The sequence below is a fragment of the Puma concolor genome, chromosome E4, assembly GCF_028749965.1.
Source record: "Puma concolor isolate L17-30 chromosome E4, mPumCon1.1.hap2, whole genome shotgun sequence".
Taxonomy (NCBI): domain Eukaryota; kingdom Metazoa; phylum Chordata; class Mammalia; order Carnivora; family Felidae; genus Puma; species Puma concolor.
The window spans coordinates 28,403,167-28,430,101 of record NC_141683.1 but is presented as its reverse complement, the minus strand read 5'-3'; the positions used below and the strand labels follow the sequence as shown (position 1 = coordinate 28,430,101).

General features: G+C 47.7%; 2 protein-coding genes and 1 long non-coding RNA gene across 6 annotated transcripts; 1 reads left to right on the top strand and 2 right to left on the bottom strand.

The window, feature by feature from the left end:
* Window positions 1-1,331: 1,331 nt before the first annotated feature.
* LOC112857710 (tubulin alpha-1C chain-like) lies at window positions 1,332-8,997 on the bottom strand. 2 transcript variants are annotated; one of them, XM_086694130.1, is made up of 5 exons: window positions 8,869-8,997; window positions 7,015-7,237; window positions 5,779-5,927; window positions 3,622-4,302; window positions 1,332-1,726 (listed from the first exon to the last, which is right to left on the bottom strand). In XM_086694130.1, the coding sequence occupies exons 1-5, from the start codon at window positions 8,869-8,871 to the stop codon at window positions 1,433-1,435; spliced, it is 1,350 nt and encodes a 449-aa protein (XP_086550256.1). In that variant the 5' UTR covers window positions 8,872-8,997; the 3' UTR covers window positions 1,332-1,432. The 2 variants fall into 2 exon arrangements, with proteins under 2 accessions (XP_086550256.1, XP_086550257.1); XM_086694131.1 differs by lacking the exon at window positions 8,869-8,997 and adding an exon at window positions 7,855-7,871.
* Window positions 8,998-9,158: 161 nt separating this feature from the next.
* LOC147572531 (uncharacterized) lies at window positions 9,159-22,354 on the top strand. 3 transcript variants are annotated; one of them, XR_015246196.1, is made up of 3 exons: window positions 9,159-9,207; window positions 9,300-9,415; window positions 19,704-21,967. It is a non-coding gene; the product is annotated as an uncharacterized LOC147572531 (long non-coding RNA). The 3 variants fall into 3 exon arrangements; XR_015246197.1 differs by lacking the exon at window positions 9,159-9,207 and adding an exon at window positions 22,223-22,354 and having other exon boundaries at window positions 9,214-9,415; window positions 19,704-20,210; XR_015246195.1 differs by lacking the exon at window positions 9,159-9,207 and having other exon boundaries at window positions 9,214-9,415.
* Window positions 17,308-26,338, bottom strand: RABIF (RAB interacting factor). Its single transcript, XM_025920951.2, has 2 exons — window positions 26,104-26,338; window positions 17,308-19,895 (listed from the first exon to the last, which is right to left on the bottom strand). Exons 1-2 carry the CDS (start codon window positions 26,227-26,229, stop codon window positions 19,650-19,652), a joined length of 372 nt encoding a protein of 123 aa, XP_025776736.1. The 5' UTR covers window positions 26,230-26,338; the 3' UTR covers window positions 17,308-19,649.
* Between the last annotated feature and the right edge of the window lie 597 nt (window positions 26,339-26,935).

Genomic DNA, 26,935 nt, shown 5'->3' with positions numbered 1-26,935 from the left:
CTCTAACCCAAGCCCTTAAGTCCTTGAGGACCTTCACAAACAGACCCATTGCCTGGGACTGGTAATTTGCATAGGTCCACAGCCCCTATTAAGTACATGCAGCTTCACTGTAGGGGTCAAAATCTTAGGGATCTGAGCACTGTGCTAATGAGTTGTAGGATACTAAACCGCTCCCAGGGATCAATCAAGCAAGGCTCATTGATGTTGGGGATTAGTTCCTAGGTTAACATTAATAAACTTGTCCCCTGAACCCAAAGCAAGGTCACTAAGTGACCCATTCAGGTAGCCCCAAGGCTCACTGGTGCCTAAAAAAAGCAGAGACGCATCTGAGTGAAATGCTAGAATTAAATGTTTGAAAATCAAAGCAGTTAGATTTAGGCCAAAAACACAGGTCCTACCCATCTGGGTGTGTGTGTGGGGGGTGGGGACTGGGCTGGGTTCTCCTCAACGGTCTTGCCAGGGGCAGAACCTGGCCCCATGGAGATATCCCTCCTCTTCAGAGAATACATTTCTGCCTTGCTGAGATTTGTTAAGCACATTAAAGAGAAACCTCCTTGAACCTGGGCCGTGCTAGAAGGGTTCATCCAGTTTACTGCTTAGCTCCTGCCAGGCCCTTCTCCTGACTGATGCACTGATCTCTAAGACTTTATGTGGCTAGATCCTAGAAAAATAAATAGTCCCTTTCTCAGCAGGGACCCCTATTGAAAATAAAAAATACAGTTTTTGCCTTAAAAGGCTCATAATCACTTCAAAAATTATTTCAGATGTTCACAGCCCCCGGCTAAAGACCCCTGTCTTTTGGAATGCTGGTTCTTGGACCCAGTGCCCTTATATGGCATCGGGGTAGAGCCCTAAATTGTAAGATGGCTGCTGCAGAATGGCCTGTGAATTCATGTGGATTCAACCTCTACTGCCCTCTGTTGGCCATTGAGGAGGGAGGAGGGGTTAAAACGCTGGATTCCTTCCTGGCATTGAGATCGAGACAGATGTTCTGCCCCAGAATGGCAGGGGGGACAGATAAACTTTCAGCAGCTTTCACCAGAACCTCTACAAGGCTTACCTTTCCTTGCGGTGGGCTGGGGATAAGGGGATACACAGGGAACCACCACATGAAGTCAAAGCACCACAGCACGGGTCCTGAGCCCCTGAACATTAGTCAGGTGGTCTGATTGCACGGGACAGCACCATCAATCCTCCATTAGGTATTCCCCTGGCTGCAATCCCTAGAGGCAGAGGCCACCCTGGCCCTTAATTTAGAAGGGCAACAAGGCAGTTGGGAAAGTTAGTGAAGGCCCACAGCTGGGCAGAACTCCACATCACAGAGCTCCACATCACTTGAGACATTGATTGTATTTGTAGGGGGTTAGGGAAACAGTGGAACGAGAGACACAAAACCGGGGAGAGAGCCCAGGTGTTGCAGGTGCCGCGACCCCTAGAACTCCTCACTCTCGTCCTCGCCGTCCATAGACTCTGTTCCCACTTCTTCATAATCCTTCTCCAGGGCAGCCAGGTCTTCTCGGGCCTCAGAGAACTCTCCTTCCTCCATGCCCTCGCCCACGTACCAGTGCACAAATGCCCGTTTGGCATACATCAGGTCAAACTTGTGGTCGAGGCGGGCCCAGGCCTCGGCGATGGCCGTGGTGTTGCTCAGCATGCAGACTGCCCGCTGCACCTTGGCCAGGTCTCCCCCGGGCACCACGGTGGGCGGCTGGTAGTTAATGCCAACCTAAGAAGAGACAGCAAGTAGTGTAAGCCCTGGGTTCTGTGTTCCCTGGAAGGGGTTCCCATAACTGGGAAAGGGGCCGGTCAACCGGCGTGTGACATTTGCCAGGCTGCAAGAAGCACAGGGACAACGGAACAAGTTAACTACCACCAGAAAACAAATCCAGAATGTGGGACTTTCAAGATGGTAAGACTAGTCCCTTCAAAGTCACCATCAAGAAAAAGGGTGGATGGGGGTGCCTGGATGGCGCAGTCGGTTAAGCGTCCGACTTCAGCCAGGTCACGATCTCGCGGTTCGTGAGTTCGAGCCCCGCGTCAGGCTCTGGGCTGATGGCTCAGAGCCTGGAGCCTGTTTCCGATTCTGTGTCTCCCTCTCTCTCTGCCCCTCCCCCGTTCATGCTCTGTCTCTGTCCCAAAAATAAAAAAAAAAAAAAAAAAAAAGAAAAAGGGTGGATGTTTTACATTAAAAGATTTAAGAGATGGGGGTGCCTGTGTGGCTCAATTGGTTAAGCGTCCAACTTCGGCTCAGGTCGTGATCTCACAGTTCATGAGTTCGAGCCCTGCGTCGGGCTCGGTGCTGACAGCTCAGAGCCTGGAGCACGCTTCAGATTCTGTGTTTCCCTTTCTCTCTGCCCCTTCCCTGCTTGTGCTCTGTCTCTCTCTCTCTCTCAAAAATAAACATAAAAAAAAAAAAAAAAAAAAAAAAAAAGACTTAAGAGACAAATATAATGCCTAATCCTTGATTATACCCTGACTTTGAAACACTGACTATCGAGCACATTTGTGGAAATTGGGAAAGTTTGAATACTGACTAGGTATTCTTACTTTAGAGAAGTGTTATTAATTTTGTTAGACACAAAACAAACTTGTGTGTAATACCTATGAGTTTATATGGATCAGCAAAGCAAAAATAAAGGAAACCTAGCAGAGTCAGATGTTGAATCTAGGTAGTGGGTATATGGTTAACTAATCTCTCCACTTTCCTATAGTTTAGAAAATAGTTAAAAAAAAATAGAAAACCTTGGGAAAATCTACTTTAGACATTGCTCTATTCAGAACGTATAAATACATTCCATATTCAGTGTTTGGGGAAAAAAAAAAAAAAGGTCAGCTTCCCCCTTAATGCCTCTAATGAGAGCAAGCTTACTATTTCCTGAAGGCGGTCTACTCTTCCTCTGAGTAGCTAAAGCTTTCCTAATATGGAGCTGGGAGAATCCGCCTCCCAGACTTCCTACCCCTGGTTTCTAGTTCTGAGCTATAGGACAGCTCTTCAAAACTAGCAAGCAGCTATTATCTTTATGACCAGGAGTCCCTGCCTCGCCTCCAGTTGTGGTCACGTCTGCAACAGTGCAAGGAAGCTGTGTGTTTTTCTTAAATGCCTCAGCTGCCACCTTTAATCTTTCTAAGCGCACACTGGAACAAAACCCATAAAACTTAAAACTAGGTCATATGCCCAGTACCCTCTGGGAATGTAGACTGACGAAAGAACGGGGCATATAAACAGATTCTTCCTCATTACTCCTAAAGAGATTGCATTCATAGACTTCTGACCCACGTCTCGCCCATTATCTGAATGGCAGGCTTTTCTGCGCTTCCAAAAGCACTCCCTTCCGAGGAGACGGATTCTGGGGGTATGTCCCTGGCACATGTGAACGACGGGTTCCCTGACCTGACTGGCAAACCTAGGGAGTGCCTATCTGCCAGGCTAAGAGACATGAAACCTACTTTTCCCTTTGTAAGGGCAAGCTTTCAAGTCAAATAAAAAAGTCGTGATTTGCCCGATTCTCCCCATCCCTAGCACTTCTGTTTCCATGCTCTGGGGCTCTCTAGGAACCTCCCCTCTAGCAGGTACGAAGGCAGCATGCGAATCCCTCCTCCCCCGCTTCATTCCCGGCTTGCCTTGAAACCCGTGGGACACCAGTCCACAAACTGGATGGTGCGCTTGGTCTTGATCGTGGCAATAGCGGCGTTCACATCCTTGGGCACCACTTCTCCACGGTAGAGCATGCAGCAGGCCATGTATTTGCCGTGGCGAGGGTCACACTTGACCATCTGATTGGAGGGTTCAAAGCAGGCGTTGGTGATCTCTGCCACGGACAGCTGCTCGTGGTAGGCCTTCTCGGCTGAGACAATGGGGGAGTAGGTCACCAGGGGAAAGTGGATGCGGGGGTAGGGCACCAGGTTGGTCTGGAACTCTGTGAGGTCCACGTTGAGGGCACCATCAAAGCGCAGGGAAGCAGTGATGGAGGACACAATCTGGCCGATGAGCCGGTTGAGGTTGGTGTAGGTGGGGCGCTCGATGTCCAGGTTGCGGCGGCAGATGTCATAGATGGCCTCGTTGTCCACCATGAAGGCACAGTCTGAGTGCTCCAGGGTAGTGTGCGTGGTTAAAATAGAGTTGTAGGGTTCTACAACCGCTGTGGACACTTGGGGGGCGGGGTAGATGGCAAATTCCAACTTGGACTTCTTGCCATAGTCAACAGAAAGCCGCTCCATCAACAGGGAGGTGAAGCCTGAGCCAGTGCCACCCCCAAAGCTATGGAAGATCAGGAACCCCTGAAGCCCGGTGCACTGGTCTGTCTAGGGTAGGAGAGAACACTGTTAGGATACAGACGGCCTATCACCCGCCCCCCCCCCCCCCTTCTGTCTGCAAGGCTACTGTGATGCAACTACAACAGTATTCACTTCTATATTTAGAAGGAAAAAAAAAAAACTTTGAAGCATAACTTGTACTTAAGTGTATACATTTTATTGCATGTACAGTGAATGGCTTGACAAGTGTGTATACCTATATTACCAAACTAATCAAGATACAGAAATTTCCATGACTCCAGAAAGTTCTCTCATGCTCTTTTGCTTTGCCTCTGTAGAGGTGAGAAGAGAATACCTACAAGGGGTTTGGAGCTCTAGGGGACAGATGACCCAGAAGGACACTGCTGTGTGCGTGTGGTGGCAAGTGAGGGGAGGGGGGAGGGGAGGGTCAGGTGGGACATAGGACTCGTAGTCGGAGAGCTGGGCCCTCTCAGCTCAGTAGCTCTGCCACCTGGCTGCAGGAGAGTGGGAGTTGGGGGCAGGCAGTGGTGGTATCCTGTTGAACATACAGGTTCCCAGGCCCCTCACTCCCGAGTGGAACCCGGGAACCTGTAGGTTTAACAAGTACACACGGTAACTTCTGATATAGCTGGGCCTTGGACTAGAAGAGCATCAATCTATACCGGACACGTGGGTATCATAGTATAAAAAACTCTCCATTTATTTGCAATATATACGTCTATCAACTCATTACGTAGTACACCTGAAACTAATGCTATGCCAATTACCTCTCAGTAAAAATACATTAAAAGCAGGCTTTATGCAAACTGGTAACAAAAAACACCCCCCCCACCCCGGAAAAACCCTTCAAGAAAATCCTAAGCCTAGGGGGTACTTTGCGTTAGAAAGCATGGAATCCCATTCCTCAAGTCAATGGAAGTCCTCAGTCTCGACTAGGGAGCAGCAGAGAGTATGTCTGAACAATCCCTCTAGAGGACCGGTGCCAAAGTGCTGGCTCCTAGTTGGCCTCACTCCTGGTTCTCAGTGCCTCAGGCAAGGGATGAGGTAAACTGGGAAGCGGTTAAAAACTAACCAGTAAGCAGGAGTCTCTCCCAGGCATAAAAGTACTGTTTAGGAATCTAAGAACAAGCCGGGCTGCCAAGGCAGCTTCCTCCTACCTGCTGGGGCTAGAGAGGGATCAAAGCTCAAAGAAGGCTTGGATTGGACAATTAGACCTGGCATAGCGAGGCACCAGCAGGCCAGAAGCCTGAGTCCACAGACTCAGGGTAGAACAGGTTATTCGGGCTGCCAGCCCTAGGTCCACACCCAGGACACACAGCTCCCCCTAGGGGAAGCCAAGGAGACAGACAAGCGGAAGGAGCAGTAAGGACACGTGGGGTTCCTGTCAGAGCCACAGGCCTGTGGTTTCCGTTTCTTCCGCACACGGCAGGCCTCCCAGGCCAGGAAGGGAGGGTAAAGACACATTGATCTCCTGCAGGTGCCAAGGGCACCTGGTCCGCTCACCAGTTTTCGGATTCGCTCCAGCACAAGATCGATGATCTCCTTCCCCACAGTGTAGTGGCCTCGGGCATAGTTGTTGGCAGCATCCTCCTTGCCAGATATCAGCTGCTCAGGGTGGAAGAGCTGCCTATAAATGCCAGTTCTTACCCCATCTTGAGGGGAAGAAAGAGGGCAAAGGTAAGAGATGCTGGTCTCATCCCCCACAAGGACACAGGCGCTAGGACCTAGGCTGCTAAGCTCCCCTGGGTGTAACCGCAAGACGGAGCATGAACAGCAAACAGCCTTCCAGAGACCCACTTGCAAAGTCCTTACCTGGGCCTGTGAGGGGGTAGGTCAGGGCGCCTTTAATAGTCCCTGCCCTCAGAGCCACTTGTACTTGCTGAGGAATCAGAGGATGTCTAAGAGAATCTCACCTTTTTTTTTAAAGATTTATTTATCTTGAGAGAGAACATGCAGAGGAGCAGAGAGAGAGAGGGAGAGAGAGAATCCCAAGCAGGCTCTGTGCTGTCAGCATAGAGCCCCGCGGAGAGGCGGGGAATGGACAGGAGATCATGACCTGAGCTGAAATCAAGAGTGAGACACTTAACCGACTGAGTCACCCTGGCGCCCCTCATTTGACTTTTGCTTGGGATAAGAACATAGACTAATGCAGAAAACCCAGTCCACAGTTTACCATCTACAAAGATGTCTTTAGAAAGATGGGGGGAGGGGGAAAGTTTTCGGGAATAGGAAACTGAGGAGATCCAGATGCAGAAAGGAAGCAGCAGAGAACCCCCTGGGAGCCAGCAACAGCCAAGTTCACACAGGTCCACATGCTATTAAGGGGCCCGGTTCAGTTAAAGTTTAGCAGGGGGCCATTAAGAATGTTCTCAGTGCCCAGTTCCTTAGGCAATATTATCCTCAAGAGTCTGTGGGTAGGAGAAAGGAAGTTTAAAGTTTCTGCTTTCATATCCACACTTTTCTGCAGTCTTCATTCCGGGTCTGGCCCCTGACTCAAACATCTGGCAGTCTCCGGGCAGAGAGGATTGACTGATATCCCCTCTCAGCACAGAAAGCCCCCAGGACCCCTCCTGAAGTCAGAGTCTAGACAAAAGCAACAGACTTCAGTGTTGTTCTTGGCAGGGCGTCGCCTGCATTTCAAGAGCTTTTCCCCCTAAGCAGAGCTCCCCACAGACTTTGGGGCTCGCAAAAAAAAAAACGTGGGCCAGAGGAGGGGAACCTCCCACAGCACCCACTCACCTATGACAGCAGGCTCCAGGTCCACAAAGACAGCCCGGGGCACGTGCTTGCCAGCCCCCGTCTCACTGAAGAAGGTGTTGAAGGAGTCATCACCGCTGCCCAGTGCCTTGTCGCTGGGCATGGTGCCATTGGGCTGGATGTTGTGCTCCAGGCAGTAGAGCTCCCAGCAGGCATTGCCCATCTGCACCCCGGCCTGGCCCACATGGATGGAGATACACTCGCGCTGTTGGGGGAAGCAGAGCAGTGGTGTGAATGGAGGGGGGGGGGGGGGGCTTGAAAAGGCCCTGGAAGCACCCTTTTATCTTTCCTCCCTGGAGCCCGAGGCCTGATCTGAAACCCAAAAGACTAGGTTCCCTTTCCAGACCTCCCCACACTGGGAGCCAAACTACCTCATTTTCTTTTCATTTTCTGAGGGCTTGAGAACAAAGGCAGCTAAGCCTAGGTCTTCTGGGGCAGGAACTAGAAAAAACTGATGCCAAGCAGCCAAATCCCACTGCCTAGGGCCCGGTGTGCCGGCTGGGGTGGCACAGGAAGGCCAGAGTCTCACACACCAAGATGGGCCCCCCCCAGGAGCCTCTAGCGCTGGACCCCTAGGAGGAGGGGTCTCCCCAGTGGGGACTCTGGGTCCTCCACACCCTGAAGGTGCTGAAGAGTATCAGGTCTGTTGTGGATCAACTGAGGAAGTGGCTCTGGAGTTACAGCCAATTTGAAAGTTTACCCAGAAACTCCCCTTTTGGGGGGCTATACCCCGACTCTGGACACTTGTCCTTGCCCACTGCAGTACAGAGTCAATCCAGAGAAGTACTGCTCAACAGTCACGAAGGAGGCAGCTCACCCCACCTTTCAGCCCTCCTGAGATAACTCCTGCAAGGGACAGACTCTCCTGTCTTCTGGTCCTTCACCCCCAACCCTGAGTCTCTCTGTCTGAAAGGGCCACACGCTTCCCAGACGCGGAGGGGGTCTTCTAAGACAGTCGGCAATAGTGTGGCAATTTCACCAGTTGTCCTGCAAGACGGCCTCAGGGCCTTTACACGGCCCGGAACACAGGCGGGGATCAAGATTCCTGTGAGGCCCTGGGGCCTGTGTTCACACCCCGAGCTCCTCGATGTAACTGAGGGACTTCAGGGGCTTGGGCACCAGAAGCTCAGCAAAGGATTTTCCTCCTTAGGCACCAGAAGCTCACGGACACCCCCGGACAGGTCTGGGCCAAGGTCTGACTTCTGGCCGGAGTTGGGCCGCGCAAGACAAAGGCATTCAGGGAACAGTTCAGAACTGGAGAAACCTGCTGGAGTTTGCAGGTCCGCCCAGGTCCGGCCTCCAGCGCGGGAGTGTGACTTCACAGGTGGGCGGGGACTGCAGCTGGGGGCGGGAGCCTCTTTGTCCCGGGCCGCAGCGGGAGAAACCCGGGCGGGTCCAGGTTCCTGACTCCGCAGCGCGCAGCACCGCGGGGCCGGGGTTGGGGGCCCCAGGCTGAGCTCAGCACGGGACGAGCCCCGCCCGCGCCCCGCCGACCCCGTGCCCCGGCGCCACCTCTCTCCGGTCCGCTGCTGGAGCGCGCACTTCTCCAGCTCGCATCCGCCTCTCCCGGGGAAGGGGGCGCAGAAAAGCAGCGCTTGGAAGCCGCGGGCGTCCCGGGCTTTCCGCAGAGCCCCCACACCGTGGTCACCGTGAACCCCCGCCAAACTATCCGAGAAGCCCCGCGCAGCCCCTCACACCCTGGGCTGCTTGGCGCCCCGGCCTCCCCTCTTTGCCGCACAGCCGGCCCCTACCGGGGACCCCCGGGCACCCCCAGCACGCTCCCCGTGCAGTATCCCCTCACCGTGCACTCCGCGAGTGCCCCCAGCTCCCTCTCACCATGGTTGTTCCCGACAGGTGACGTTTGCGGAGGGTCGTTGACTGCGGACGCGTTACGAGTCTCCAGCAACACCACGAATCCCGGTGCGGGGCGGCTGGTGGGGGGCTTATATATCCCCGCCGAGCCGCCGGCCATGCCTCCCAGCGGCGCTCCCATTGGGCCGCGGCAGGACAGGGCCCCCGATCCCTGCTCGTCTTTCATTGGGTCTTGTTCTCACCGGGGCCCGCCCCCCTCTCCGTTATTGGGCGGGAGCTTATGAAATATCCCCGCCGCAGCCGGTCATTGGGCAGTTTGTAAAACCAAAGGGAGGGAAATCCTCGGTCGTCCGAGTCCTCCAGGTCTGCTCGACCCTCTCTTTCTCTATGGGGCGTGTGCTGGATCTGAGAGGTTGGAGCTCTGGAGCAATACCCTTATTCCGCTGTTGCCTTAGGTCTTTACACGGGGAACAGGGCGGACCTAGTTCGAAAAGTGCATAAACCTCGGACGGTGGCGCAGACTCGAGCTCAGCAACCGCTAGAGAAGGAAAGATGCTGTGATGAGAACCAGGTACGGGGAGGCTCTGAGGCGGGAGGAAATGCGGCTAGGGTGGGGGAGGGTGGGCCAGACAGGTGTGGGAGAGAACATTCCAGGCGCAGGTAATTGAAGTTTACTTCCCTTTGTGGCCAGCGCTCCAGGTCAGGTGACTCAGATTACCAAGAGAGCAACGGGTCCAGGCTGGCTAAAGCAGATTGAGGAGGACTCGTGGGGGGAACGTGGCAAAACAAGGTGGGGCCTTGAATGTTACTCTGAAGAGTTTGCACATAATTCCACTGGCTATGGGGCACCCTTGAGGATTATTGATCAGAGGGGTGATGTGATAAGCAGTATTTTAGGCAACACATAGATGTTACTGGTGTATTTCTTTTTTTCCTGGTGGTGGTTTCATATGTTTCCCTGCTAAGGGGCATACACACAGTTTTTCCTCTCCCAAGCTGTTTCCTGGCTGTCTGAGATGGACGTTTTACTTCTAAATACCTGAGCAGAACAAATTAATCCATTTCCTAGTTTGGGAGGATTAACTGGCATTCGGTTTTATCAAGTGACTGGACTCCCCATAATGATTACCCTTAGTATTTGTTCAGCACATTCCAGAGGAACCCGAAGCATCTATCATCTCCTATTCTCACCTCCCACTGGAAAAGTGACTGCACCCAGATTATGCCAGTCAGACCAGGGGACTCGAATTGTTGCTTTAGGAAAATCTGTAGCTGTAATGACTTTCTGTTGATAGAACCCAGAAAGACCCAAAGTTACTGTGTCACTCACCAGTGTGACATCAGATCAGCTGCCCCCTGGATTCCTGCACCTGTTTTTTCCACAAGACTCTGGACATGTCATTCAGTATCCTGAAATATTTTGAAACTAAATGCTTGTTTAGGTGGCTTGGTGGTTTAAATCCTGGGTGCAAAGGTTAACTTCAAACTCTGAAGAGTGTTCTTTGATCTCAACCCTTGTGTTTTATGAGGCTGCCAGCTTTAAAGTGGATGTCTCTGGTCAAGGGATATGGTGAGTGTGGGTGAACATTCAAATAAGTACTTTGAAAATCCTTGTATATACAAAGCTAAGGCATGATTATTCATTGTCACTGCCCCAAGCAAAACAAGTCAAATGTTACATCCCACTGAATGTGGGCATATCAGTGATGAAAATGAAGCTATCTGGGCATAAACTCAAAAAAGTGATAAACTCAATACCATCTCTTCCTTGCCTTGCTCTACTAGGAATTCATTTCACCAGCTGGTCGTGTCTGCCAGTGAAAAATGCCCTTGGGCGCACCTGGGTGTCTCAGTCGATTGGGTGTCTGACTTCAGCTCAGGTCATGATCTCATGGTTCGTGGGTTCGAGCTCCGGGTCTGGCTCTGTGCTGACAGCTCAGAGCCTGCACCCTGCTTCAGATTCTGTCTCCGGCTCTCTCTGCCCCTCCCCCACTTATGCTCTGTCTCTAAAATAAATAAACATTAAAAATGAATAAATAAATAAATAAATGTCCTCGGAGGGGCACCTGGGTGGCTCAGTCAATTAAGTGTCTGACTCTTGATTTCCGCTCAGGTCATGATCTCATGGTCACGTGACTGAGCCCTGAGTCAGGTTCCTCGCTGAGCATGGAGCCTGCTTGCTCTCTCTCCCTCTTTCTGCCCCGCCCCCCCCATCGCATGGTCTCTTGCTCTAAATAAATAAACACTTTTTTAAATGTCCATTTCTTTACTGAATAAAGTGGACTCTAACCCAAATATAAATATATTTGAAACAGTGATCCTCAGTGTTAATTGTGGAAATCACACAAACCAACGTTTCCTGGCAATATGCTTCTTTACAGCGCACAAATTAAAATTGGTCTCTTATAAGGTATTTGAATTTCTTTCATTTTAAATTTTTTTTTTTTTTTATTTTTGAGAGAGAGACAGAGATGGAGAGCGAATGGGGAGGAGCAAAGAGAGAGAGGGAGACACAGAATCTGAAGCAGGCTCCAGGCTTTGAGCTGTCAGCACAGAGCCCGATGCAAGGCTCAAACCCACAAACCATGAGATCACGACGGGAGCTGAAGTCAGAAGCTTAACCGACTGAGCCACCCAGGCGCCCCTGAATTTATTTCTATTATCTAGACGGCTGCAAAGTTTAGATTCTTTTTCTAATTTTTTTGTCATCCTTTTCTCTATGTCACCCTGATGATCTCAACTTTAGTGCCATTGCAGACACACCATTTTCACACAGTTCTTCAGGGATTTAAGATATTCTAACGTTTGGAGGGAAAGGCTATGGTCACTTCTAGGTTTCAAGCCATCTAACGATGCTTGATAAGCCTGCATCTTTTCCCTATATGTACTCCTTCTGCCCTACCACGTAGAATCAAATGACAGTGAATTGAAAGGACAACTGCCGTCCGTCTGTGCAAGGGAGGGACCGAAAAGATGGAGAGGCTTTGTGGGAGCAAGAATGTCCTGTTCATGCAGTGGTGAAATCAGGGTAGACAGGAAGACACTAGGGCCATTCATTCTTGGGCTAGTGCCAATACTGTACAGGCAGTACCTGGCTTTCAAATGACTGAATTACTTAACAATTGATGGTCATGCTAGCAAAGTTGCTGAGGTTGGGTGCCTCTATGAGCTCAGTTTTTCCTCCCTGTTATCTTGAAATTTACCTCCTCTTTGACTGGGGCAACAGCTCCCTAGGATGGAACCTCCATTTCCACCCAATCCCTATTTCACATCTCATACCAGAAGCCATCCAGGACAAAGTGGGGAAGGGATAATGTATAAACCTACAGGAGTTGAGCACTCTCCCCTCACCTCCTTAGGACCATAAGTGTTCCTAGCCCACAATGTCTCCTCACTGTTCCCCCAGGTCATGGCTCATCCTGGCCCCCAACCTGAAAAAAAAGACTGTCTGGGGTCACCAGGTCTGGAATTTGGAGCACCCCGATCTAATCATAGCAGAGGACTTGCTCATGACATCCCAAATTAGAACTGCTTATTGAAATACTATGCTTTGGGTATGCATAGTTTTGTGTCACAGGCTACAAACTACTCATCATGGATAACATTGTTTCTTTTTAAAAATTTTTAAATTTTATTATTTTTTATTTGAGAGAGAGAGCATGAGCTGCATGAGAGGGGCAGAGGGGGAGAATATCTTATACAGTCTCCATGCTCAACACGGAGCCCAATGTGGGTCTCGATCTCATGACTCTGGGGTCATGACTGGAATTGAAATCAAGAGTTGGAAGGTCAAACTCAAGAAGCTCAAGCTCAACCGACTGGGCCTCCCCCAGGTGCCTGGATGACGTTGTTTCTATATGAGGCAAAGTGAATTCTAAGTTTGAATAGATTTGAAGTGAATTTGGTGGACCCTTACCACTTAACCTTAAATTCTGACATTAAAAAAAAAATGTTTTCTTAACGTTTATTTATTTTGTGAGAGACAGAGACAGAGCATGAGCTGGGGACAGAGAGAGGGGGAGTCACAGATTCCGAAGCAAGTTCCAGGCTCCGAGCTTTCAGCACAGAGCCTGACGCGGGGCTCGAACTCATGAACCATGAGATCATGACCTGAGCCGAAGTCGACCGCCTAACTGACTGAGCCACCCAGGTGCCCCATTAAATCCTGACATTTAGACATATTCCAGGAATTTAATTCTCTAAACACTCTTGTGGTTAGAAAAGGATGACAAAAAATTAGAAAAAGAATCTAAATTTTGCAGCCGTCTAGATAACAGAAATAAATCCAAATACCTTACAAGAGAACCAATTTTATTTTTATTTTTTTAATTTTTATTTTTTTTTAACATTTATTTATTTTTGAGACAGAGAGAGACAGAGCATGAACGGGGGAAGGTCAGAGAGAGGGAGACACAGAATCTGAAACAGGCTCCAGGCTCTGAGCTGTCAGCACAGAGCCCGACGCGGGGCTCAAACTCACGGACCGTGAGATCATGACCTGAGCCGAAGTCGGCCGCTTAACCGACTGAACCACCCAGGCGCCCCCAAGAGAACCAATTTTAATTTGTGCGCGGGAAAGAAGCATATTGCCGAGAAAGGTTGGTTTGTGTAATTTCCACAAATAACACTGAAGATCACTATTTCAAATATATTTATATTTGGGTTAGAGTCCACTGTATTCAGTAAAGAAACCTTGGTCACAATGGACAGATTGACACTACTGAAGTTAACACCTTTATTGTCTTACTCCATGCAGACTTAGACGAGGTCATGACCACGTAGATGTACTTACTCTGTACACGATCCTGTATCACATGTGTTTTCACGGTCTTTGTCAAAAAGCCTTGGAAAAAAAGTGCAGCACCTAATTTGTAATCCACTGTTATTCACTGCATCAGAAATATAATTCACTCTAATCCCTCCATTAAAAAACATCTGCATGAACCACTTTAAATTAGTCCCGCTAAAATGATACAGCATTTAGTGGAGTTTATTTTAAATTTCCTTAACAAACATTCATCAAACTATTAAAATGTGGCAGACATGGGGCCAGGCACCGAGGGTAGAATAGTAAATAGGATATTCCTGGTCCCTACACTTCTAGAATTTATCTTCCTTAGAGGTAAGTAGAGTCAAGGGTTTCAGTATTACATGTGTATAGATCTAGGAGGTAACAGAAAAGATGCCATCCCATTCTGAAGGGAAGAACTAATGTTTAGGAAAGTAAGGGTTGGATGGGATCAGTTAGTTCCAATCTTTCAGAAGCTTTTTTGTTATGAGAATACAGCATATATTCAGAAAAGCTCACAAAAGATGCATAGCTTACGAGTTCATCACATAGCCACTGTCCAGGTTAAAAGGAGATAGAGCATTTCCAACATTGCAGGAGCCCTCCCCACACCACCCTGTAAGTCATCATCCCTGCCTTGGTCACAAATCAAGTAGCCACACACACGGGTCTGTTTCTGAGCCTTTTTGTTCCACTAGCCTGTTTGTTCATTCTTGTGACAAATAGAGGTCTATCCAGTAGAGAATTTCTCCCATTCTGTTTTTCTCTGTGACTGTCTTGGCTAGCCTCAGTCCTCTGCATTTTCATGTCACATTTAGAATCAGTTTGTTGAATTTCATGAAATGTTGGGTATTTCGTTAGGATTTTATTAAACTTACACATCAGTTTGGAGAAAAGTTGGCATCTTTACAAAATTAGTCAATACTTGGCAATCTTTTTTCTTTTAATTATTATTACTTTTTCATCTTTATTTTTGAGAGAGAGAGAGAGAGAGAGAGAGAGAGAAAGCACACACAGGGGAGGAACAGAGAGAGAGGGAGACATGGAATCCAAAGCAGTCTCCAGGCTCTGAGCTGTCAGCACAGAGCCCGACGCAGGACTCGAACCCATGAACTGAGAGATCATGACCTGAGCCAAAGTCGGACGTTTAACTGACTGAGCCACCCAGGTGCCCCTGGTAATCTTTTCTCTTAAAAGACTGGTTAATATTTTAGGCTTTGTGGGATAAGAAGTAAAATTGGAGATATTAGATAGATACTTATACAACCATTTAAAAAGGTAAAAAACATTCTTTTTTTTTAAAAATTTTCTTTAATCTTCATTTATTTTTGGGAGAGAGGGACACAGAGCATGAGTGGGGGAGGGGCAGAGAGAGAGGGAGACACAGAATCCTTAGCAGGCTCCAGGCTCTGAGCTGTCAGCACAGAGCCCAATGTGAGGCTTGAACTCACGAGCTGTGAGATCATGACCTGAGCTGAAGTCAGCCACTTAACCCACTGAGCCACCCAGGTGCCCCGAAACCATTCTTAGGTGGCAGACTCGTGACTCTCTATAAATCAGATGCTGTCTTGAGTGGACTTGGCCTGTGGGCTATAGTTTTCTGGCCCCTGTAAGTTTGTTTCCTTTTAGTATCTCTCAGTAATGTTGTATAACTGTGTTTAGGTCTTGCAGATCTGTTAGAAATATTCCGGGGTGCCTGGGTAGCTCAGTCAGTTAAGCATCCAACTTCGGCTCAGGGCATGATTTCGTGGTTCATGGGTTCGAGCCCCGCGTCGGGCTATGTGCTAACAGCCCAGCATGGATCCTGCTTTGGATTCTGTGTCTCCCTCTCTCTCTGCCCCTCCCTGCTCATGCCCGGTCTCTCTCAAAAATAAATAAATGTTGAAAAACAACAACAAATTATTCCTAGCTCCCAGTTTTCTAGTTCTCTCTTCAGCTGTGCATAATCTGCTGCTAAAAAACTTCCACTGAATTCTTAATTTTGGTTATTGGATTTTTAAAAATTCTACAATTCGTATTTTTTCACATGCCCAGGTATCTGTTGAAATTCCTCAAACTGGTTTATCTCCTCGAACAGAGTAAGCAATTATTTTATAGTGTTTGGTGGCTCCACTGTCTGCAGCCTCTGTGGGCCACTTTCCATGGTCTCTTATTTCACTGGTTTTCTTAATATCTTGACTCATATGCTTGGTTACATTTTATTGTGTTCAAGATATTGTATTAGCAAAATTACTTGTAGAAACAAGTTGAAGTTTAGGATGATGGTATTTTCCTCCAGAGAGCGTTTTTGTTTGCTTATGCCAAGGGTGTGGGGAAACTACCACTTTGGGATCAACTTAATCTAATGTCAAGGATTGAGACCATTGGAAACCAAGCTGCAGTCCAGAGAGAGCCTTTCAATTTCCTCCTTCTGGTTCACTCCTATTCCTGGGGTGCAAAGGACTGAGGACCTCAACTCAAACTGAGGAACACTGACCAGGTCTACCACTCTTTGACCGGCACAGACCCCTACTTCCAAAAGCCGGTCACAATCACCCATCAGCCTCTGAAGTGCCCCCTTCACATTTGGCAAATGCCCCCAAGAGAGCGCTGGCCCTTAACACCAAGCCCTCCTTCCAGGGTCACCTTCTTCTCAGTGGTCCTAGCCCAGTAATCCTTCAAACAAATGTTCTTTGATGCGTTTGGTTAGAGAGAGAGAGAGAGAGAGAGAGAGAGAAAACGAGTGAAGGAGAGGGGCAGAGAGAGAATGAGTGAGGGAGAAGGGCAGAGAGGGAAGGAGGAAGGGAGAGAGGAAGAGAGGGAGGGAGAGGGAGGGAGGGAGGGAGGGAGAATCTCAAGCAGGCTCCATGTTCAGTGCAGAGCCCAACATGGGACTCAATCCCGTGACCCTGGGATCATGACCTGAGCTGAAATCAAGAGTTGGTCACTCAACCAACTGAGCCACCCAGGCGCCCTGACTTTGGATGCTTTAAATATTTTGTCCAGCCTTTCTAACTGCCCTCGGTGGGATAGTGAGTCTAAATTACCTACCCACCAGGGGCACCTGGGTGGCTCAGTCATAAGTGTCTGACTTGGTTTCAGTTCAGGTCACGATCTCACAGTTGCGTGGGTTGGAGCCCTGCATCGGGCTCTGCGTTGACAGCACAGAGTCTCCTCGGGAGGGATTCTCTCTGCCCCTCTCCCACTTGCTCTCTCTCAAAATAAATAAATAAATAAACTTAAAAAAATGTACCTGTCCACCATTATCGGGAACAAAAGTCCTCATTAGTTATATGTTAGAGGCACTTGAGTAGCCACATACGTGGCATGGGAACAATATGTAAAATGCCAGTACGCCACTGTCCAACTCTTTTGTTAGAAAAGAATTTTGTAGAAACAATTAGGCCTTGGAAAAATCCTTTGCTCTAACAGGAACTGCAGGTGTCTCAACTCCTAGCAGCAAGCATGGGTTACTTCCATCTACCTATGACAAAGCGGTTAACGGATTTCCCAAGTCTTCACTGAGAGCCTATTATGTGTGAGGGACCAAAGAGATGACATTCCCATTTTATAGCAGACACTAAGTGATCAATTAATTAGTTGACAGACCTCACAATAAAGCCTGAGGTTCAGTTTTCAGCTCTCCTCTGCTTTTTCAAATTGTGTATTCTTTCCAAGGACATACAGGAATCTAATTTCTACTGTTTAAATGCCTTTATTCCTTTCAAATTATACCGAAAAGGCAGAATAACAATTTGATATTTTTGGCTACTGTGGTAACGTTTGACAATTTTCTAAAAAAAAAAAAATACAAATGATCAGTATCTAAAAATTTCATTAAAAATACAAGAAATGCAAATGAAAACATGAGATACTACTTTTTCTATTAAAGTGGCAAAATATCTTTTTCATAATACCCCGTGTTAGGAAGGTTTCAGAGAAATGAGTGCTCTTTTACACTGCTGGAGGGGGGTGAATTACAGCTGTTTCTGAAGAGTATGGGTCAACAGACCAAATCCTTGAAAACATGCATACCTTGCAATTCTACTTCTAATAATGTATGCCAAGGGAATAATTACAAATGTGTATACAGATTTAACTTTAAAGTTGTATGTTGTATCACACCGTTTATAAGAAACTGGAGACAATCTAATAGGGGATTGTTTAAATAGATTACAGAAATGACAATGGAATACTAAAAACAAGGGTGGCCATGGACGGTTATCTGTTAAAATGGGAAGTCAGTATTTTGTTAAATGGAAAAGGCAAGTTATAAAAGAGCACAGTATGATCTCATATCTGTTTTTAAAAACCATACATGTTCATATATACATATAGAAAAGCACTGAGGATATATACCACATTACCATAGGCAATCTCTGGATGGTGGAAAATAGGAGTGATTAAAAAAATCTTTATACCCATTTTTGTATTTATCTGCAACAAATGTGTACTATTTCTGTGATGAAAAAAGGAAAGAAAAGTGAAAGCCTAATTTAAAAAACTGCCTTGCTTAGGTTTTGGCTTGTGGCAGGAGGGGCGACATGCCCCCAGAGGCATCTACCTGGTTTTGTTCCTTCGGACCTGAGTGGGTACTTCTCACAGTTGTTTTTCTGCACATGCCGTAATCATGGACCTTTGACTCTCTAGAAAACTGTTCTCTCATTTTCAACTAGATCTCACCGAGGCTATGACTGGGGAAGGAAGCCACCTTTCTAGAGGAGTAGGTTGGTTGCAAAACCATGCCCAAGGCCCACACTTTAGTTGGGGAGCCCTTAGAAAAGTTCTGGGGAGAAAGAAGGCGGAAGCAAGCAGAAAACAGATACAGAAGGATGGGCTCTAAACTGGAAGGTTTCCGTTTAATCCTTATGTCAATTCTAGGGTCTCCTCCATCTTCCAGGTAGGGCTGATGGGAGGATACCTGAGATCTGCTCATAGAGACTCCTTCTAAAGTTGAGTCACTTCAGAAGAGAGAGGACAGAACTGACAATTATATTGAAGATTTAAACAAGTCTGCTAACATTGAACTATTAGAGCAACACTACAGCTATAGAAATAGTGGCATGTGGATGGAAAGTTTGTTCTGGGTTGGTACAGACATTCCAAATGAACCAAAACTCTGTGAGGACCATGCTTAGTAGGTTCAGTAAATGATGACACTACCTATTAGATAGATGGATTCCTTTGCTAAGAACAAAGGAAAAGTTACTTGTCCAAATAAGGCAAACCTCTAAAGTCATGTATAATATGGCAAAGGCCTGTCCCTCCTATATCCCACATCCTCCACTGTGATTCTAAGCCAGGGCTGAGTTTTCCTTGGGGTGGCTGCCAGATAGGGTTGAAAATCTGATTCTCAACTCACAGGCTAATATAAAGAGAAACCGTATCAAGATTTGAGGGGAAGAGGGGCCATATTCATCTTCACAATAAAAAGTCACTGAGCCTAGAGGCTCAGCTGTCAAACATGGTTACTAGAGGGGTGTCCAAAGTAATGTGTTTCTGATTAGTAGTTTAAATACTAATGTCTGTAAATGCCACACTTTTAAAAAGAATAAATTACTGTAGATACAGTTAGCCATACAACCAAGTCACTCTCAGACACTTGTATGCTTTCTTGAATGAGAGAGAAAAAGGTGGAGTTTCAGCTATCAGCACGGGCATCAGCTGTCATGTGTCATCTTGGACAAGAGGATGAATGCTGCTGTTACAGAACACGAAACAAGGGAGCCCAGGGTCAGAGAGCCCGGGGCAGGATGCCAGGGATGAGAGCACATTTGTGGACGTGTTCCAGTGTCCTGCAACTGGGGGAAAAGAAAGGTTAGGAGATGTTGGGATGCAGGATGAGTGATGCATGAGGCATGCACTTGAGGCTTTAAGGAAGCAGGATTAGCCCTCTGTTCAACCGGACATGTTGATACTCATAATTTACATTAGTACTGAGAAGGCGGCAGCAGGGCAATTACATCAGGTTAAATGCCAGTTCTTGAGGGGAGGAGCCTTTAAAGCTGGGGGTGGAGCTGAGTCCCCCTCCCCTCAGTTACTCATGGGAAACCCGTTCCAAGGCCACATAGAAACTGTTCTTGTCATCTAGGCAATGCCAGCCAATTGGTCCGATTTCACAGTCTGCGCACACCAGAAACTTGATGTTGCCCACGTCCTTGGTGAAGCCCACGTTCTCAAAGATGAACATGTCATCAACCAGCCAGTGCTCCTGGAGAAGCTCGCCGTCAGGATTGCTGCCATCAGCCAGAGCTGGTTTCTTTCTCATGGAGGGAAGGAAAAGCTGCAGTGGAAAAGAACACAAAGAATGCAAGAGCTGACTGGCCAGTCACGTCATCACCCCCATTCCACTCACACATTACACTGCTCCCTAGCACTTTCTCGGAATGAAAACAAAATGAGGAGCCCGATCATTGATGGATGAGGATGCTGGGCGGCTCCTCCGTTGCCTCTAGTCTGTGCCCTGATGCTTACGAGACGTTAAAGAGGTAACATGCTGTTTCCAACTGGCTTCACTGCTATCTTTACCATGGTCCATAAGGCCCTGCCTGTTCCTAATCTCCCTCCAGCCACACTGGCCTTGCCTTTTTCAAACAGGGTAAGTGTGCTCTGCCCTCAGATCCTGGCAAGGCCGGTTCCTTCATGATATTCAGCTCAAATGTAACCTCTTCGGGAGGTCTTCTCTAACCAACCAATCTGAATTAGCTTCCCATACTGCCCACTATGTTTTATTTTATACTTTTTAAGTTTACTCAACTATTTTGAGAGAGAGATCAAGTGGGAGAGGGTGGGAGAAAACAGAGAATCTCAAGCAGGCTCCACACTGTCAGCATGGAGACCAACGCGGGGCTTGAACTCACGAAGCGTGAGATGATGACCTAAGCTGAAACCAAGAGCTGGTCGCTTAACCAACGGAGCCACCCAAGCGTCCTATGTTTTTTTATATGGCTTTACTGAGGTATAGTTGACACATATACTGCACAATACTTAAAGTATACAATTTGATACATTTTGGCCCAGGCATATACCGATAAATCATTACCAGCAAGATACCAAGCATATTCATCACCCCCAAAGTCTCCTTATGCCACTACCTCTTTATTTTCTACTTACCATTCTCTGAACTTAATGTATTGGCTTATTTACCATGGGTCTCCCTCCACTAAAATGTAAGCCCCAGGAAAGGAAGGAGCTTACCTTCCTGTTCACTACTATATCCCCAGTGCCTAGAGTAATAACTGGCATAGAGCAGGAACTCAAATATTTTCAAAAGAATAAATACAGGATACCTGGCTTTGCTCTATTCCATCACTGTAAGGTATGTGCTGGATTTATCTTACAAAAGAACATTAACAAGGAAAATTTAGTTCTAGAATTCGGAATAGCGTCCCAAGGATCCTTGTACCCACAAATCAACATGCCTTCCCAATCACTACGAGAAAGCCTCTGGCACACGCGCGTGTAAGTACACACACACACACCCTTTAATTTCTTCCATATGGTTAGTTCACACACCTTTAGCAGCCCCACAGTACTGCAAGATACATACAGCAAAGCTCGTTACTCCTCTGCTCTCATCGTAATGGCCACTGCCAATACACTTATTTTCCACCCTATGAAACACTTTTCAGTTTTTACTTTATTATGACTATGAAAATATTTGCTACAAAGCCAAGTAGTAGTCTATGGCTGTTTCTTTCTCCTAAGTTTTTTCTTCATAGGTAACAATTTACTTTTTTTTTCCCTCTTGCATTAACTTTCAACGTACCTACTATAATTTTTTTTTAAATTTAAATCCAAGTTTGTTAACATATAGTGTATTAATGGTTTCAGGAATAGAATCTAGTGATTTATCACTTATACATAAAACCAAGTGCTCATCCCAACAAGTGCATTCCTTAATACCCATTGCCCATTTAGCCCATCCCCCCCCCACCTGACACCCCACCAGCAACCCTCAGTTGTTCTCTGTATTTAAGAGTCTCTTATGGTTTGTCTCCCTGTTTTTATCTTTTCGCTTCCCTTCCCCCATGTTCATCTGTTTTGTTTCTTAAATTCCACACATGTGTGAAATCATATATTTGTCTTTCTCTGACTGACTTATCTCGCTTAGCATAATGCATTCTAGTTCCATCTACATTGTTGCAAATGGCAAGATTTCATTCTTTTTGATTGCTGAGTAATATTACACACACACACACACCCCACATCTTCTTTATCCATTTGCCAGTCAATGGACATCTGGGATCTTTCCATACTTTGGCTATTGTGATAGTGCTGCTATAAACATTGGGGTGCAAGTGCCCCTTTGAATCAGCATTTTTGTATCCATTGAATAAATGCCTAGTAGTGCAATTGCTGGGTAATAGGGTAGTTCTATTTTTAATTTTTGGAGAAACCTCCATACTGTTTTCCAGACTGGCTGCACCAGTTTACATTCCCACCAGCAATGTAAAAGGGTTCCTCTTTCTCTGCACCCATGATATGTTTCTAATGCAACCCCAAACTCTAATAGCATAGGATGGCCTCAGTGAGCTAGTCTGGCATTAGCAATCAAAATAAAAGCAAAAAAAAAAAAAAATTATTTTTTGATGTTTTTTTTTTAAGTAGGATTCATGACCAAGCGTGGAGCCCAATGTGAGGCTTGAACTCATGACCCTGAAATCAAGACCTCAGCTGAGATACAGCTGGATGCTTAACTGACTGAGCTGACCCAGGCCCTTCCCCCTGCACCATTTTTTTTTTAATTAAAAAAACAAAACAAAAACAAACCCTAACTGGACTGACATTATTCCAAAATAAAAGGGAAATGCTTCGGTAGGGATGAGGAAGCCTCTCCTTGAATGCTAGTTAGGGAATCACAAGAGATGCTACTGTGTATTAAATACCCCAGAGTGGGGCGCCTGGGTGGCTTGGTCGGTTAAGTGTCTGACTTCAGCTCAGGTCATGATCTCACGGTCTGTGAGTTCGAGCCCCGCATCGGGCTCTGTGCTGACAGCTCAGAGCCTGGAGCCTGCTTCAGGTTCTGTGTCTCCCTCTCTCTCTGACCCTCCCCTGTTCATGCTCTGTCTCTCTCTGTCTCAAAAATAAATAAACGTTAAAAAAATTTTTATAAATACCCCAGAGTTTCTACTTCTGGCCATACTGTAGCCAGTAGGTGTCCCTAATAGGGAGGAGGGAGCACTGATCCAGAGCTTTTTTACTCCCCATCTTCCGAGCACCTGGCTTACTAAAACAGGTATCTGTGCACTACCCTGCGCTGTGTCACCTGAGACAGCAGCTGAGGACATCATAAAATAGAACAGTTCCTCCTCCTGTTACACTGTCATTCCAGTCACTCTTTTTGCCCATCTGATGTTTAAATGAACCCCCAAATGCTTTGTGAATGCTAAGTGAAAAACTGGAACAAGCAGAGGCGAAGAGGAATCAAAATTCAGAAACCAGGAAACCTGGATTCCAATCCTAGCGGTATCTTTCTGTGGGCCTAAATTTCCCTAAAAATATTTCTGGGCCACATTGTAGGTGTGAAATCAACATCTTAACTAAATGTAAGGGGAGTGAAATGTTAAGGGGAGAAAAAGACTTGCTAAGCATTAGCCCTTAGGACACATCCAACAAAGGAGAACCAGCTTCCCTCCCACAGTTCCCATTTAAAATGCAAAACAGCGCCTCAGCAGTCTTGATTAGTGATTTAAGGGAAATACTAGTAACCGTTCCTTCAAGGGGTCCTACTGGGTCCTGGTCCCTCTCTTTCTCAACATTCCCATTTTTATTGAAATCCCGTAAGTCAGATCCACAAGACTAGACCTACATATATGCCCACTGTATGTGTAGGTGTATGGATGTCAACCCATTCACTGCAGTGCCCAGAGCTATTGCAGGGTCAAGTTTTGGAATGTAACATTTAGAATACAATTAGGCTTTCTAGATCGACTACTGAGGTGAAAATCAAGGAATTAATGCCTAATTTGAGGCTGCTAGGTCAGCTGGTTGGGGGACAAAGTTGCCAGTTCCATCCCTGACCAGGTGGGTTAACTACTCCGGACTCCAGGCTGTACCCTAATCCTGGACTGGCTCCTCAGAGATAAGTAGAATACCACAACTCAGTGAGATTCTCAGTGGAACTCCTTTTGCTTTTTCAATAGCTGTTAACAGTACCCTTTATTTTTTTAAGTTTACTTATTTTTTCTGAGAGACAGAGTTCATGTGTGCAAGTGAGTGAGCGGGGGAGGGGCAGAAAGAGAGGGAGAGGAGAACCCCAAGCAGGCTTTGTGCTGCCAGCACAGAGCCCGATGTGGGGCTTGAACCCACAAACTGTGAGGTCATGACCTGAGCCAAAATCGAATGTGAAAGGGAGGGAGGGAGAGAGAGAGGCAGAGGGAGGGGGAGAGAGAGAGAGAGCAAGCCAGCAGGGGAGGAGCAGAGAGAGAGAGAATCTCAGGCAGCCCCACCCCTACCCCCACCCCCCCTTACCCCCCATCAGCACAGAGCCAGATGTGGGTCTCGAACCCACGGACTGCGAGATCACGACCTGAGCGGAAGTCGGATGCCCAACCGACTGAGCCACCAGGCGCCCCTTGTGGTGGTTTTAAAACATGTCCACAAATTATTTGACAATCCTTCCAAGACATAGACTCCATGTCTCTCACCTTGGGTCTGGGCGAGCCACTGTGATGGCCTTAATGGAATCAAGTGCAGTGGAAGTGACAGGCTAGGTCAGAAAAGGCCATGCCGTTTTGGCTGGTTTCTCTGGGTACACTTGCTCTAGGAGCCTTCAGCTACTATATGAGAATTCCAGCTACTCTGAATACCTCCAGGTACCCTCCAGGCATCACATGGAGAGACCTTGGGGAACGAGCCACCGAAAGACCAACGTGCCCCCAGAGTCTATTTCAGTGCTCAGGTGTCTGAGTCTTCCCAGGCCACAAGCAGACACGTGACAGTAGAGAGCGTTTCAAATGACCCTTCTGACTGCACATGAAAGACCCCGAATGAGAACTGTCTAGCTAGGCCCAGCCAAGTTGAACTTTGCAGTTCTTCACACATACTGCACTTTCTCTAACAACACTGAAACATCACACTGCTGTCCCCTCCACCTCTGTCACAGACTTCAGGTAAGATTTCAAGAAGTACCGAGCTAAAGGGTATGAATGTTTTATATGTGAAACCAATTATAGGCCTTTTTAACACATGCTGCACCAACAGTGACATACTAATCCATTCCACCCATGCTAACCCATTATTTACACTGGGCTAATAGCTTTTGTTCACTAATTTACTTAAATCTAAGTATCTATTAAGTTCTTACTTATGGGCACAATCTAAGTGTAAGAGATACAGAAGTGGATAGGATCTAGGACCTCATAGGCCAGTGGTAGAAATGCTAATAATTTCATAAGATCAACTGAGATTATAGATGTGAGTGTGCTTTGCAGTCTTTAGGCCATGATTTCCGTCTTGGTACTGCTGACCTCCTGGGATGGAGAAGTCTGTTGCAGGACCAGGGGACGGGGGTTGCTGCCTAATGTATTTGCAGGATGCTAAGCCGCATCCCTGGCTTCTATCTTACTAGATGCCAGTAGCACCCTGTTATATAGACTGTGTTCCTCCCAAATTCTTATGTTGAAACCTAATTCCCAATATGATACGTCATGAGGACAGCATATTTTTGGAGACAATTTTGAGTGAGGGTATGCACATGGCTGAAATGAGATTACACTTTGCACTTTCCTGAAGTTATTGTTACACCTCAAGAAAAAGTTTAGTAAAATAAAAAAAAAATGTTTTCAACTTTCCCCCTTTGGGGTGATGGCAGCATGAAGAATATAAAAATATCTAACTTGAAGGAAATAAAAGAGTAAAATAAAAATTAAATCTCCCTTCAAAAATGATTTCAGGACTTGAGCGGTCTGTCCCACTGGAAATCTGATTCGTTGGAGAAACTGCGTTCCACCCAGTACCTTGGTAAAGGGTGTAGGTTACGAGAGTCATCTGTCACATCCCCTACACTAAAGTCGGTTCTGGAGCTCTTTTTGGGGCGGCGAGAAGCCCATCAGAAAGGACACCGGTGAGAGCGGTGTGACGCGGGCCAGGTACACCGGGCGCCATGGGGCCAGTCCGCAGGGTGGAGCTGGAAGGGCTGCCCGTGTCCCGAGGCGCCGGGCCCTAGGAAGCCGGCGCCTTGCCGCAGCCCTGCACCGCACGCGGAGGAGCAGCGTCCAGCGCGCCCCGCGCCCGCGGCGACCGGGTGACCGGCCGGCCCAGACCTAGGGCGGGGCTGGGGCTGGGGGCTGGGGGCCGGGGGCCGGGGGCCGGGGGCCGGGTCCCGGCAGCGCTCCCGCCGCCCCACTCCGGCGGGGGCAACCTCAGGCGGAGCCCGGACGCGACGAGGGGCGCGGCCTCCGGAAACGCGCGCGGGGTCTGGGACACGAGCCACCTCGGCCCCCTGGGAAAGCGTGCGGGGGTGAACCGCCTCCAACCTGCGTCCCTACCTGTCGGCGGGAGAAGAGAGCGGTCCCTGGCTGCAGCACTCGGGAGCCACAGCGTTGGCACAGCACCGCCTTCCGGTTTCGGCCCTCGGCTGACACTAACTCGTTCAGCGGCTCAGCTGGTTCCATCGCCGCTACCGCCACAGCTTCCTCGGCCACGACCGCGCAGGCGCTGTCTCTGCGGGCTTTTTCGGAACTGCGCGGGCGCCGCTTTCAGAGACGGGGTGGGGAGCGCACGGTCACGCCCCCCCTTCTGCGCATGCGTCCTTCCCCCCTCGCCCGCTCTGGGTTCTACTGCGCAAGCGCCTCATTCATTACTTGAGTGGTTAGGTGTCCGCTGGCTTTGTGACAGGGTCACTTACTGGGACGTGACAAATCCTCTCTCTTCATACTCACCTGGTCTTTGGGCTTCCCTTAAATATTGAGTAAAATCTGGGTAAATAAGCCATTAAAGTTGACCATACCATGTAGTTTGCTGAGATTTGACTTTGGTCTTCTGAATGAACGGGAACATTTCTGGAGGCAATGCGAAGGGAATCTGGGCCAGGCTATATACATCAGCAAGTTTTATCTACATTAGTTACTTCAACAAGAGACTACTTGAAGGGACATGTACCTTTTTGGTGTTGGAAAAAGATGCTTCCAGACTTTAATTGCTGATATCTGTTCTAATCATCGCAACTATTTACTATGTGGCAAATACCGTGTTTAAGTGCTTTAGAAACAAACCTATTGAATCATCACAATTCCCTTATGTGGTTGTCACTGATTACTCCCAGTGCACAACTGAGGAAGGTAAAGATCAGAGGCTAGTTTCCAGGGTCCATAGATCCAG

What these genes read in the sequence shown, in the direction of transcription:
- RABIF (XM_025920951.2), bottom strand. Translation starts at nt 26,229, where the DNA reads ATGGAACCAGCTGAGCCGCTGAACGAGTTAGTGTCAGCCGAGGGCCGA. An exon ending in CTCTCTTCTCCCGCCGACAG is followed by an intron (nt 19,896 to 26,103) that starts GTAGGGACGCAG and finishes TTTCCACTGCAG; the next exon opens with CTTTTCCTTCCCTCCATGAG.
- LOC112857710 (XM_086694130.1), bottom strand. An exon ending in CCTGGAGCCTGCTGTCATAG is followed by an intron (nt 5,928 to 7,014) that starts GTGAGTGGGTGC and finishes CTTCCCCTCAAG; the next exon opens with ATGGGGTAAGAACTGGCATT. An exon ending in TGGAGCGAATCCGAAAACTG is followed by an intron (nt 4,303 to 5,778) that starts GTGAGCGGACCA and finishes CTCCTACCCTAG; the next exon opens with ACAGACCAGTGCACCGGGCT.